General features: G+C 43.5%; 1 protein-coding gene across 3 annotated transcripts in view; it reads right to left on the reverse strand.

The window, feature by feature from the left end:
* Positions 1–10,287, reverse strand: part of TMCC3 (transmembrane and coiled-coil domain family 3) — a 389,672-nt gene extending 379,385 nt beyond the window's left edge. For 2 of the 3 annotated variants that reach the window (XM_006154846.3, XM_006154850.3), the window contains exons 1-3: positions 10,207–10,287; positions 9,695–9,845; positions 2,678–2,787 (exon numbers count right to left, since the gene is read on the reverse strand). In XM_006154846.3, the coding sequence (XP_006154908.1) occupies positions 2,678–2,683 (6 nt within the window). In that variant the 5' untranslated portion in view covers positions 2,684–2,787; positions 9,695–9,845; positions 10,207–10,287. The remainder of the gene's footprint in view (positions 1–2,677; positions 2,788–9,694; positions 9,846–10,206) is intronic. The other variant, XM_006154848.3, reaches the window with a different exon arrangement.
* Positions 10,288–13,994: the final 3,707 nt, after the last annotated feature.

The following is a 13,994-nucleotide window of genomic DNA, read 5'->3' on the forward strand; positions in this document are numbered from 1 at the left end:
TGCTGCAATCCCTTCTCCTCCATTCTCCTCTCGGGATCTTGGGCACGCACGCACACATGCCCGGCATGAGTTTTAAACCACCAGGTTCGGGACGATTCTCTTTCTGAAAGAGATCCCAAAGTATTGGGAATCTGGGATTGACCAGGTGACCTGGTTGGATTTGAAAGCAGTAAGGATGGGATACAGGTATAACATGACAATTAAAGGCAAAAAAACCCACTAAGATGATTATTATAGCAGTTAGTGTGGCACTATTCCTGCCTCAGCTTAAACTGAGGCAAAGCCACTTAAATCTCAGAATACCATGTCTCCTGAGATTCTCAGTGAAATCAAAGATTTAAAATCCAAGAGAGGATTTGGAGAAGATGGTTGAGGAGCTGATTTAAAGAAGCTTTTGTTTTGTGGTGAGTCTTCTGCCTTTCGGATGAAGGACTGAGTACTATCTCCCAACCTCGAACCAAGTGAGGAGGTTTTCAGTAGACCCTGGCAGTGCTTTGGATTTCAGGGATATAATTAGAAGACAGAGAAGACTAGGGCCTAATGAGTAAGAAAGCTCCAACAGACTGTAGACTAAAGTCCGACTTAACCAAGATAACACAGAATGTTAAGAAGGGCTGGCGAAGTGCTTCAGAAATGGAAGAACCATCAGGGCTGCTGCCCTGGGACCAGGGGCACTCTCAGAGTTTGCTGAGAGAAAAGATGAAGAGACTTCCTATGAACACGTGTTGTTACACAAGAGTAAGCCTTGGGTCCTGTCCAGTAGATGCTCTTAGAAGAACCTCGTAGAAAGAAGCTGACTGCCCACAGGCTAAGGAAAAAATTGAAAGATAAACCTGGAACAGAGCTATATCCACTTGAGTCAAGGGAACTGCAGGTGAGGAGGCCTGCTGGGAATATCCAAAATTCCTATGTAAGAGTCATGAGAGACAGAATCAGCGTGAGCCATCCTAGAGCCCCCTAGGGCCACCAGCTTTAATCATTAGCAAGGCCCAGAGAGCATGAAGCTGCCAGATCAAATAATAACTCATTTACCCCCTTCTCTACCTTCAAACCCAAGGGAGAAGATGACAGCTGGCAGGCCAAGGTGGAGGTAAGCAGGGAGAGAAAGAGGAGCCATAAAAGCCGTCAGAAACTTCATTCTGGGCTATAGGAGGTCATTTTCTCCTCTTCCAATGCCTGAATAAAGTTTAGAGAGTTGGTGGGAGATGAATATAAAATGGCATTTGATTATGTCATGAGTTAGGCTCACAGAAGTCCACGGCACCCAGTGGGAAGACACAAAAATTGTCAGCTTCAGTCACAGAGTGAAGTGCCTGTTGAAAGCAAGGCTCTGGTGGGCCGAGGAGGGAGGATTAGAAAGGCTCCAAAGTGAGCAGCGCCATCCAACTGCAAGATAAAGTTTAAAGAAAAACATGACAGGCTTAGGGATTTCATTTCTCCCTTCAAAGCATGGCCAGTGAATAAGGATGTTTCTGTGACTTCTCGAAAATACTCTTTTATCTCACGCAGGCACAGGGCTAATGAAGCTGAAAGTTAGAGGCAGAGACGGAGCCTGAAGATTGATGAATTACAAAATAGTGTGGAGTCACGGTTTCACTGGGTATTTCGGGGTGTGGGTTGGGAAAGCGTGGTTCTTTCCCTGAGTACAACTGAATAGAATGAAGATATTTTGTACATGTAAGATAACCCCAAGAAGCTAAAACTCCAAAATTCATAAAACCATCTGGGCCAATAAAACCAGCCTCTCCTCCCACTTCGGTGAGGTTGGCCTTGACTCATTCAGAATCTGTGAGGATCATGCCATGGTCATCTTGTAAGACGATGTCCTCATGACCCACCTTGACCTCTGCTCTCATTGACTCCAGACACACAACTAGAGTCAGATTCCAGCATGTCCTGAAATCCCAGGTGTCCAACCACTGTGGCACATCAGGAATGCAAGTGCCCTGCAAGGCTGGAGGCCATATGGCCAGCCATGGGTTTGGATCCCCTGGTGGCCTGAAAACTCTGGACATGTGTGTAGGTGCCCAGATCCTGCGGAACTGAAGGGCTGGGGAAAGAGGGTCACGGCATTACATAGCCCAGCTGAAGGTGCTGTTCTCTCGCTGTTTTTCTCTCAAGCACATGTGCTCTCTATCATTTTTTAGAAAATCAAACCTGGAAAAGAAGGTTATACCAAAAGCATCACAAGATTATAGTAAATGCCCTGAGACTATTAGGAAGAAAAGAATATAATGTCAGATTTGGGCCATATTCATCTTATAGATATTCCTCAGCAAAAGTCCTGGATTTAACATGCTAGATTAAACAACCGAAAGAGGCTGAGATGTCTTCCGTGGCTGTCTAGCACTAAGGCTCCTGGTGGCCTGTGCATGTGAAGCTCAGAGGCCATCCAGTCCTTGCTGCTAAGTGGAGAAAGGAATCCAAAGACTTAAGGAAATAGGAACGTTAGAATGAATTTATTTTATTACTTTACATTATTTTATTTAACATTTATCTATTTGCTTATTTATTTTAATTTGACCAGAGAGGGACAGAGTGAGTGAGAGAGAAAGTGAGAAAGCTAGTCACCAGGTCTGACACTTGAACCCTGGTCGGCCATATGAGAGACCAGTCCCCTTAACCGCCACACTGCCTGCTGACTCTAGAATGGATTTATAATAGGTGATTTACTTACCCACATCCAGAAAAGAAAACACTGAGAAGAGGACTGTTAGTATTCTTGGATATAGATGTTCTCTACAGGCAGGGGTGATGAACGGAGGTGATTCCGTGGATAGAGTTTTCCTGGAATGGCAAACGAGAGCTTTACCCCTCAGAGTAAGCACTTCCTGATTCCTAAAAAGAATAGAAAGTTTAGATGTGATTACCGTAAGGATTGGGCTCTTAGGATATTCGGATATTCGAGGGTATGTTTCATAGATCCTAGGGTCTTTAGGGCCAAAATACCCATGCAGACTTGGTTTGTACAATAGAATCTAAGTAGGAGGAACAGAGGACTAACTAGTCATGATAATGGAATACCCAGTCCTTCACCCACTTTCCAGACCTGAGTCACTTTCCAAATCCAGAGCCCTTTGAGTAAAGGGAAGACCAGATGGCCTTGGTCAACCTTGCAATGCCACCTATAGTGTATACTGTGGTCTTCCTTTTATTCTTTAATACAGGCACTTGGAACCATTTACCAGGGAAATTAGGCCCTGAGAAAAGGGAAACACATGGCCCTTTCAGGATTATTAGTACCTGCTAGGTCATGCTAACTCCTGAAAGCCCCAGATGCTATCTGGGGTTCTCTGGTGGGTGGATGGACATTTACGAAAAATAGGTGATAATGGAACTCACTCACAGTGGGATCATTCACAATGTGATCCCAGTGGGTCCTTAAACCCATCCTGTAGTTACTGTCTCTGTGCCTGTAATCAAAGTGCTAGCAGAACAGTCATACTGGCTCTCAACATGTGATATGAATATTTTTATGATAGAAAGAGTTAAGTGGAAACTTCTGAAATTGTCCCTTCATACTAAAATAAATCAAATGCTTTATATATATTTATTCATTTATCTTTCACAACAATCCTATAATATAGAAACCATTGTCACCCCCATCTATAGATGAGGAAACTAAGGCATAGAAAAGTTAAGCAATCTGGGCTGGCAGATGGCATAGTGGTTAAGGTGCTGGACTCCTACATGGTCGACCACAGCTCAAGTCCCAGACCTGGCGACTTGCTTTCTCATTTTCTCTCTCTCTCTCTCTCTCTCTCATCGTGTATATGTCTTATACCAAATTTAAAAATAATAATAAATAAAATTAAATAATAATTATTTTTTTAAAGAAGAAAGAAATCTTAAGCAATTTGGTGGGACCAGCAGATGGCATGGTGGTTAAGGCACTGGATTCCCACATGACCAACTTCATGGTTTGAGTCCCAGACCTGGCAGCTTGAAAAACATGCCAGGTGTGTGTGCTTGCATGCCACAAAAACCTAAGAGGAGTATGGGGGAGAAGGAATTGTGGCAAGGCCATACCTTCTGGGGGTGATTTCTCACTTTCCCTCTCTATCTCTCTCCAGTGAGCTCATATACCCTATGGCAAAAAAAAAAAAAAAAAATTAAGAAATTAAATTTTAACAATTTGCCCACACTTATATAACTAGCGAGAGTAGATTCAAACCCAGTCAGTTTCTTGAGCCCATTTACAAAATAAAGATTCCCCAGTCAGCTGAAGTGGTTGCTATGGGCAAAAGGAAATAAAATGGGTGGTTGAGGACAGGTATTATAAACACCAGTTTTGCCCTTGTGAATACTGTGGAAGGAGGATGGTGGCAGCTATTTGTATTGAGAAGGAGTCTAGTGAAGTGCTTAAGTGCACAGATCCTGAAGTCAGACTGTATGGGTTCAGATGCCAGATTTACTGCTGAAGACTTTAAACAAGTCTCTTAACTTCTCTTTGGCTCAGTTTTCCTACCATGTAGGGGAAGAAGAGAGGGAGAAAAAAAGAAAACAAGAGTTTTTATTAGTAGACTAATTATAAAAATGAAATAAATAAAGTACCTGGAAGGTAATGTTTACTATTATTATCTTCCTTGCTGAATCAAGTACAGTTTTAAGTGCTAATTTCCTATTTTATTTCATTTAGCTGTTCTCTATTTTATATAGTCTGTATTAATGATGATCAACCTTACAACTTAGTGTAGATGTTATAGAACAAGATGGTCTTGTCATGAAACTTGAGGAGAAATGACCATTACTCAGAAATGCCAGACTCAAGAGCTGGGTCTCTCAGTTTGGGGAGAGGGAAAACGTTGTCTTTTTTTATTTATTTATTTTTTTTGAGAGGAGGGCAAGCGTTGTCTTTATTTATTTATTTATTTTTTTTGAGAGGTTTTTGCTACAAGGTGCGTGCGCTCACCAGAGAGACAGAGAGACAGAAAACGAGAAATCACCCCCCATGGGGGCTGGCCATGCCACAATCCCTTCTCGCATGCACACGCACCTGGCATGAGTTTTAAGCCACTGAGTCCGGAACTTGAACCACGGTCAACTACATGGGAGTCCAGCAACATAGCCATTATGCTAACTGCTGATACCAAGCGTTGTCATCTTTACAAAGGATAATGGCATTATCTCAGGCTGCAGGAGGTACACAGTTTAAAGGTAGGGTTTTTTTCAGATGCTTCATAAATAACAGACTATTTTTGACTGTTAATTATATGAGTTATCTGTTACTGGATAACAAACTTTGCAGCTCAGAACAACAGACATTTCTGGGACCAGCAGTTAGTGTAATGGCTATGTTGCTAGATTCCCATATAGTCGACCGTGGTTGGAGTCCCAGACCCAGTGGATTAAACTCATGCAGGGCATGTGTGGTGTGTGCCCAAGATCCCAAGAGGAGAATGGAGGAAAAGGGATTGTAGGGGTGATTTCTCTCTTTCTGTCTCTCTCTCTGGCAAGCACACACACCCTATAGCAAAAACCTCTCAAAACAACACCACCAAAACCCACACGCATTTCTTTTTTGTTTGTTTTTGTTTTTTATTTTTTGCCATAGGGCACATGAGTTCACCAGAAAGAAACAGAGAGAGGAAAAGTGAAAAATCACCCTCCCAGGGGGTTGGTTACACTGCAATCTGTTGTCCTCCACACCCCTCTTGGGATTTTGGGCACGCACACGCCCAGCATAATTTTCAAGCTGCTGCACCCAGGACTCAAACTGCAGTCTACCATGTGGAAATCCAATGTCTTAACCACCACATCCACTGCTGGCCCCTGACACACATTTCTTACCTCGCAGCTTCTGTGTGGCAGAAATCTAGACATAACTTTGTTGGGTTCTCCACTCCAGGGTCTGAAAGCTGCAGTCAGGGTCCTGGCTGGGGCTTCAGTCTCATCTCAAGATTTGACTGAGCAGAGGTCCACTTACGAGTGCATGTGACATTGGCAGAATTCAGCACCTTGTGAGTTGTTGGACCAAAGGCCTCCATCTCTTGCTGGCCGTCAGCTAGAGACCTCTCAGCCCTGGCACGTGGCCCTCTGCAGGGCAGCTCACAACACCACAACTTGCTTCATCACAACCAGCAAGGAAGAGTCTGTTAGCAGGAAGGGCTTTAAGACCTTCTACAGCATACTACTGGGTCGTTCGGAAAGTTGTGATGCATTTTTGCATAGAAAAATACATCATGACTTTCCAGATGCCTAGTAATAGACATGTAGTCATATGCATCTGATCAGCTGTTGTTTAAAGCAAGTTTCAGGTCCTATCCACACCCAAAAAAGGGGCATTATATAAGAGCATGAGTGCCAGGAAACAAGGACCATTGGCCTTCATCTCAGAGTCTGCCTGCCTCAGTTATTCACCAAATGCCCTCATCAAATCAGCCAAGCTATGGTTGTTTCTAAGGAGAGGTAATGTCTGTAAAATGCCAGGGGGTCCTCATTAGCTCAGTCTTCATTATCTGAGTCCCTGCTGTTGCCAGGCTGCACAGAGAAGCAAAGTCATCTTAAGATGAAACTATCACTAATATTATCCAATTAGTCCCCACTCCAGCAAACATTTCTCCTCTTAAGGCTAGTGCATGTCCCAGAACATCTCATTCTGTCAGAGTGGCCTCTTGCTAATTGTATGAGTCTACAATGGAAATACAATCAAACCAATTGCTCAGGGACTTCAAAAGAAAATTATTTGACTAACCAGAGGCTTAGGGGAGGCTTTAGAGAAAACTGATGAAACTCTCAAATAATTTTGCAAAAGTAATTCTTCTTTTGATCATGTTACAAGATAGAAAAGCATGTAAGAAACTTTACTAGCTCAATAGCTAGAAAGTGATGGATTCAAAGCCAGGTCTACCTCCAAAGTCCAATTTGATGTTTTTTCTCTTTTTTTAAAGGTTTTTTTGTTTGTTTGTTTGTTTGTTTGCCATAGAGTACGTGCACTCACCTGAGCGAAACAGTGAGAGGGTAAGTGAGAAATCACCCCTGGGGGGATAGCTATGCCACAGTCCCTTCTCCTTCATTCTCTTCCTGAGATTTTGGGCATGCACACACATGCACCTGGTGTGATTCTCAAGCTGCCAGGCCCAGGACTTGAACCATGGTCAGCCACATGGGAGTCCAGTGCCTCAACCACCACACCACCTGCTGCTGGCTCCCCAATTTGATGTTTTTCCCATACACTTCTCTTTAACTACAGAATGCAGGACGGAAAGGCCTATACTGGGAGAAATGCAATAGCACTTGGAAAATAAGGGGTCAGGCTAGAACCCGAGAAAACCAACAGCTTTACTTTCTCCCTCTTTCTTCTTCTTCAACAAATCCTTTCATTACTTAGTTTTCCTCCCTCCCAACTCTGCCCTTATGTACCTCTAGGGTGTACCCTAAGAAGGTTTTTGGACAGTCCCCTGGAGCTCTTAGGAAAAGAGAAACAATCTAAATCAAGAAAGCAAATAAATCAATATTGAACCATCTTCAAACTGCTCTGTTTGAACAGAAACCAAAGCAAGGCCCAGGAGTGTTAGAGTTCATTTTCAAAACACAGCGTACTCAGTGTTCTTTCTTAATAAGCCAATAGAGCACAGCAGAATTCAAAGGGACTGGGGAAAGTGTTACTGCCTGACAGATCAATGACACAAACACAAGGAACAATTGGGTCCACACATGCGTAAACACAGGAGGTTAAAGTGCTGCTTGGGGCTAGGAAAGTGCTTTGGAATTTGGGATTCTGAGCATGACACTTGGTCCTTTCACTTTTTTTCCCCAATGATTTTGCTTGTTTGTTTATTTATTTATTTATCTATCTTAATTTGACCAGAGAGGAACAGAGTGAGAGAGTGAGAGAGAAAGAGAGAAAATGAGAAAGCAAGCCACCAGGTTCGGACCTCAAACTGCAGTCAGCCACGTTGGAGTCCAGCGCCCTTAACCACCATGCCACCTGCTGACCCCCATTCTTTCACAAATGAAACAAAGCACCTCTGTTTCCTCAGATATGAAACAGACAACAACCAAAATCCGTATAGGCCAAGCTTGGAGAAGAAAATGAAATCACTTATCTGCTATTGCCTTTGGAAAATAACAACCCTAGGAGAAGGCAAAGTATTATTTTATACTTGGTGCTGGGTAGAATTTAAAGAATATAATACACTCATGTCACTGTAGAAATATTTTGATTTTGAGTTGGCTTTGATTAAAACTAAAAGAGACTCTAAGTAACATGCCACATGGTATTTAATGGTCAGGCTTGAGAGAGGATAATCTTGATGAAAGTACATGAAGAATTCAAAATCATGGGGTTATATTTCTGTTCTCAGTAAGATGAGAAGAGTATTGGAGAATATTTACACCCCTGGAAACTTGGGAAAACCAAAGAATAATAAATATTATCCAGATGGGTCAAAGATCTTAAGTTTAGGGACCAGCAGATGGCATAATGGTTACATTGGTGGACTCCCAAGTAGTTGACTGGTTTGTGTCCCAGACCTGGTGGCTGAAAACACACTGGGTGCGTGTGAATGCATGCCCAAAATCTCAAGAAGAGAATGGAGAAGAAGGGATTGGGGTGTGACCAACCTCCGGTGGGGGGTAGTGGGGTTGGGGGGGGGGCGGTTTGTGTGTGTGTGTGTGATTTCTTGCTTTCTGTCTCTCTCTCTCTCTGGCGAGTGCACCTGCCCTATAGCAAAAATCTCTCAAAAAAACCCTTAAGTTCAAACATTTTGTTACTATTAGGTCATTGGGAAGTCATGATGTATTTTTCTATGTAAAATGTGTCAGGACTTTCCCAACGATCTAATGCATCTCATATCCCTGATCATAGAGTTTTTATAGTAAGGGTAAAGAAGCACACTCTCCAATATTGGTCCAGCCATGGTGATGCACAGATAGCACCACTGCTGAGGAGGCTGGAAACCATATGAAAGGCTCAGGTTCGGTTCCTGGGCCCATCTGAACATACTGAGCACAGCTATATGTGCCTGTAATCCTCGCTAATTGGGAGGCTGAGGCAGGAAAACCATGGCATGTGAGACCCTGTCAAAAACGTGCATCTTGAGGCCAATAGGTGACACCGTGGTTATAAAGCTGTACTCCCACATGGCTGACCAACAGTTCAAGTTCCAGACCCAGAGGATTGAGAAATCACTCCAGGTGCATCACTGTGTGTGCCCAAAATCCCAGGAGGAGAATAGAGGAAAAAGAATTGCAGCGTGACCATACCTCCCAGGTGTGGGGTATCTCTCACTTTTCCTCTCACTCTCTCTCCAGTGCACACACACATCTTATCACACACACACACACACACACACACAAAAGTCAATCTCTGTTTCACCTCTTTCTCTTCTGCTCTCTCTCACATAAGGGGAAAAAAAGACCTCTTCAACATAGTAATCTAGTACACATTTGTTTAAATTCTCTAAAATATAACCTCTAAATGCGAGTTGATGATATTTACGAAGTTTATCATACCGTATCTGTATGTCGATTGTTGGAAATAGGATTTACTCACTGACTTGGAGCATGCTAGAGCCAGAGACAAGGACTGGAAACACAAGACTTCTTGAAGGAATGCAGTCAGGAGAAATGGAGTGAGGGAAGAGGAGAGGCAGGAGAAGGAACTCAGTAATGCCAGAGGCCTGAAGCTGGTGAGGAGCTTCAACCTGAACCCACAGCCAGTTTGGGAGCATAAATTCGGAATTGGTCCCACCTTGCGACCAGGGAGCCAGCTTCACTCACGGGTTACTGGTGGTGGTGGTGTCATTTCCAGGCTGGGATGGGGGCTCTCTAGAGCCAAGCACCGTTCTCTGAAGAAGCTGAGGTTTGTGGATGCTTAGCACCGTGGACAGAAATAACCAACTCTGCAAAAATAATAATGCGGTTTATTTTTAAGCATGAATTTGAGTGACCCAGGGCCAGAGCGAAGGCCACACATGCCTTTCTCTCTGGCTCTTTTATACAGTCACAAGATACTGTCCCAAGGACAGGATGTTGAAGAGTCCTTTTTATCAATGAGTCCAAATGGTCTGTTAATGGTCACGAGCATGACTCACCCATTACAGGGATACTATGCCAGGGACAGGATGTAGAAAGATTTCTTATCCAATGGGCCGAAATGGCCTGTTAATGTCTGACTCACCCTAGGCCCTCTGGGAGGGATTTCAAAAAAAGGAAAAAGCTGTTTCTAAAAACTACTGTCCTCAGCACCAAAACCCACCATACCTGGGGACTGGGGGCACCAGCCAGGTGAAAGGCTTTGGCCAGTGCGCCAACAGAATTCAGTGACCTCGCTACAGCTGTGAAATAAACTCACCTGCTTCATGTCGATTAACTCACTACCTATGACCTCACCAAGCCTTCTATCATGGAATCTAACCCCTCTAAATATGGAACAGGGCTGGCTCTCAGCCTAGTGATAAGGGAAGCCAGGTACCACCTGACTAACCCCACTTCAAGTCTTTACCCTGGTACCTTGAACAACACACTAGGTGTGTGGGTATGCATGCACATGTGTTTTAAATCCTCACGGATGGAGAAATGGAGCAGATATATATATATATACACACACACACACACATATATAGATATTAGAATAAAAACTTCTTAGTAATCAGTTGCTGATATTGGCTTTCTCCATTTAAGCCTGTTTGAAATAAATACTTGAAATAAATAAATAAATCTAAATATAGTAGGAATCTTCATTTTTCCACAGGCATGGAAAAAAACAATGAAAGATGTATAAGAACAAATAACATAAAAACCAAAGGTTAAAAGATATAGAAAGGGGACCAGCAGTTAGTGTAACAGCTATGTCGCCAGACTCCTATGTAGTAGACTATGGTTCGGGTCCTGGATCCAGTGGCTTAAACTCATGCCGGGCTTGTGTGCGTGCATGCCCAAGATCCCCAGAGGAGAATGGAGGAGAAGGCATTGCGGCATGGCCATCCCCCCGGGAGGTGATTTTTCACTTTCTGTCTCTCTCTGTCTTTCTGGTGAGTACACGCACCCTATGGTAAAAACCTCTCCGAAAAAAAGAAAAGACAGAAAGTCAGGGGTCAGCAGATGGCGTAATGGTTACATCACTGGACTCCCCATAAGTCAACCACAGCTCAAGTCCCAGACACAGTGGCTTGAACCTCACACCAGGCTCATATGCGTGCTTGCTCAAGATCCCAAGAGGAGAATGGAGAAGGTATTGCAGCATGGCCATCGCCCCTGGGGGCTGATTTCTTGCTTTCTGTCTCTCTGTCTCTCAAGCAAGTGCACATTTCCTATAGTAAAAATCTTAAAGACATAGAAAATAAAATACAATATTTATGTTAATTTGCAAAAGAGGATGACATTTTTTGTTTGTTTTTGTTTGTCATGGGGCACAGGCATTTGCCAGAGGGATGGTCATGCTGCAATCCCTTCTTCTCCATTTTTCTCTTGGGATTTTGGGTGCACACACATGCCTGGCATGTTTTCCAAGTCACTGTCTGGTATTGGAACAACTCAGTAGGCTTTGTGGAATCCAACACCTTAACCACCATGCCACCTGCTGGCCCTGAGGGTAATTTTTGTTTTATAAGCCTGGAAATAAGGAGATGGTGTGATGGTTATGTTGCTGGACTCCCACATAGCCGGCCACAATTCAAGTCCTGGACCCAGAGTCTTGAAACTCACTCCGAGCGTCTGTGGGTGTATGCCCGGAATACTGAAAGGAGAATGGAGAAGAGATTGTGGTGTGGCCATCCCCTCTGGGAGATGATTTCTCAATTTCTGTCTCTCCTTCTCTCTGTGTCTCTTTGGTGTGTGCACGTACCCTATAGCAAAACTATCTCTTTTAAAAAATGGAAATATACATCCAGGCACATACACATACATGGCAAAAATCCTGAGAAGAACATTATGGAGAAGGAATTGTGTTGTGGCCATCCCCCTAGGTGGTGATTTCTCACTTTCCCTCTCTCTGTCTCTCTCTGTCAATCACATGTGCCCTATAGCAAATTGGAAAAAAGAATGATAGGCATCATATTTAAGCAATTAACTCTTCCACTGCCTATTGTAATGCTTTCCAAAATAGGTAAGTATCAATATAACAAAACAGTGTCATAAACGCTCCTATCAATTTTATTCAAGGTATTTCTAGAGAAACTTATGACGGAGTGATCAGTTACCACGGTCCAGATGCTGAGCTAGGCACTTTAGCTACATCATCACAAAAACTCCCAAGGCACTTACCAAGGGGGAAATCGATGCCTTGAGAGATTAAGTCATTTGTCTCGCATCATCTGACCAACTGATAAATAGCAGAGCCAGACGTGTGGCGGTTCAAAGCCTCTATTCTCACTTCATTCTAGCTAGGAGAAGAAAGGGCATGGGCAGACATTTTGATGGAAAACTGGAGGCTATCCTAGAGAGGAGGTCACTTGAGCTCCAGATCAAGAGGGACAGGTCTCTAGGGTCAAGAGCATCAGGCAGTAAAAGCTTGGCCACTGCGTGCTGTCGATAGGTCACACCATGAACAAGTGGTGAGTATTCCGACGGTGAATTATTATAAACATATCTGAGTAGCCTACAAAGAGGACATATTAAATTATTAAGCTCGCTGAGTACTTTCTATTTGTCAGGCAGCATTCCAAGTACTTTACATGAGTTCTATCATATATTTTTCAGGATAACCCTGTGAGGTAAGTATTGGATTGTCAGAAGAGTCTTGACGTATTTTTCTGTTTTTCTATGTAAAAATGTGTCATGACTAAAATACGTCATGACTTTTCCGATGACCCCATATTATTCTTTTCGTATTCTAGGTTAGGAGACTGAAGTGCAGAGTGATTTAAGTAACTTGTTCAAGGTTAAACAGGTAGGAAATGGCCAATCAGACTTTAAAAGCCCCCAGCCTCCTAACACAGCAAATAGTCAAATTCCATGTGGCCATAATTATTCTTACCATGTCCCTGTTCATTTCTTTTTTTTTTGGAGAGGTTTTTGCTATAGGGCTTGTGCGCTTGCCAGACAGAGAGAGAGAGACATTAGAGACAGAAAGCGAGAAATCACCCCCCAGGGGGGATGGTCACGCCGCAATCCCTTCTCCTCCATTCTCCTCTCGGGATCTTGGGCACGCACGCACACGCGCCCGGCGTGAGTTTTAAGCCACCAGGTCCGGGACACGAATCGCGGTAGACTACGTGGGAGTCCAGCGACATAGCCATTACGCTAACTGCTGGTTCCCCCTGTTCATTTCTTTAGAGAAGTTAGCACAATTTGCAGTGGTGTATATTCCATTTACTTTCTTGTCTCTTTAAATAGTAAGTCCCAAGAGGACAGGAGCAAGGTCTATTCTATCAACCAGTGTCTAGTTGCTAACACAATGCCTGACACCTTGTAGGTTTTTGATAAATATTTGTTCAGTGTGGCCCAGCTGTTTCAGTGCAGCAGTAATGCAAAACCCTGAAAGGCTGGGATGTGGCCTACCACGGGTTTGGATCCCCAGGCTGGTTTGAAAATACACTGGGCATGTGCATAGGATCCTGAGGAGCTGGAGGAATGGAGAATGGGGATTGTAGTGTGACAAGATCCTGTCTAGGGTGCTTTTCTCTATCTTTCCTTTCTCTCTCTCTCTCTCATGTGCAGACATGTACCTGTGCTCTATAAAATGTATGTGTGCATGTGTGTGTGTTGAATGAATTAATAGGTAGTAAGATATTGAAAATAGCATGATTTCCACATAACAGGAGTGGTTCTCTTGTTATTAAAAGTCAAAACAAACAGGAACCAGCAGTTAGCGTAATGGCTATGTCGCTGGACCCCCATGTAGTCGACCGTGGTTCGAGTCCCGGACCCAGTGGCTTAAACTCACACCAGGTGCGTGTTCATGCGTGCCCAAGATCCCGAGAGGAGAATGGATTGCAGCATGGCCATCCCCCTGGGCGATGATTTCTCGCTTTCTGTCTCTCTGTCTCTCTCTGTCTTTCTGGCAAGCGCACATGCCCTATAGCAAAAACCTCTCAAAAAAAAAAAAAAAA

Source organism: Tupaia chinensis, unplaced genomic scaffold, assembly GCF_000334495.1.
Source record: "Tupaia chinensis unplaced genomic scaffold, TupChi_1.0 Scaffold000423_1, whole genome shotgun sequence".
Lineage (NCBI taxonomy): Eukaryota > Metazoa > Chordata > Mammalia > Scandentia > Tupaiidae > Tupaia > Tupaia belangeri.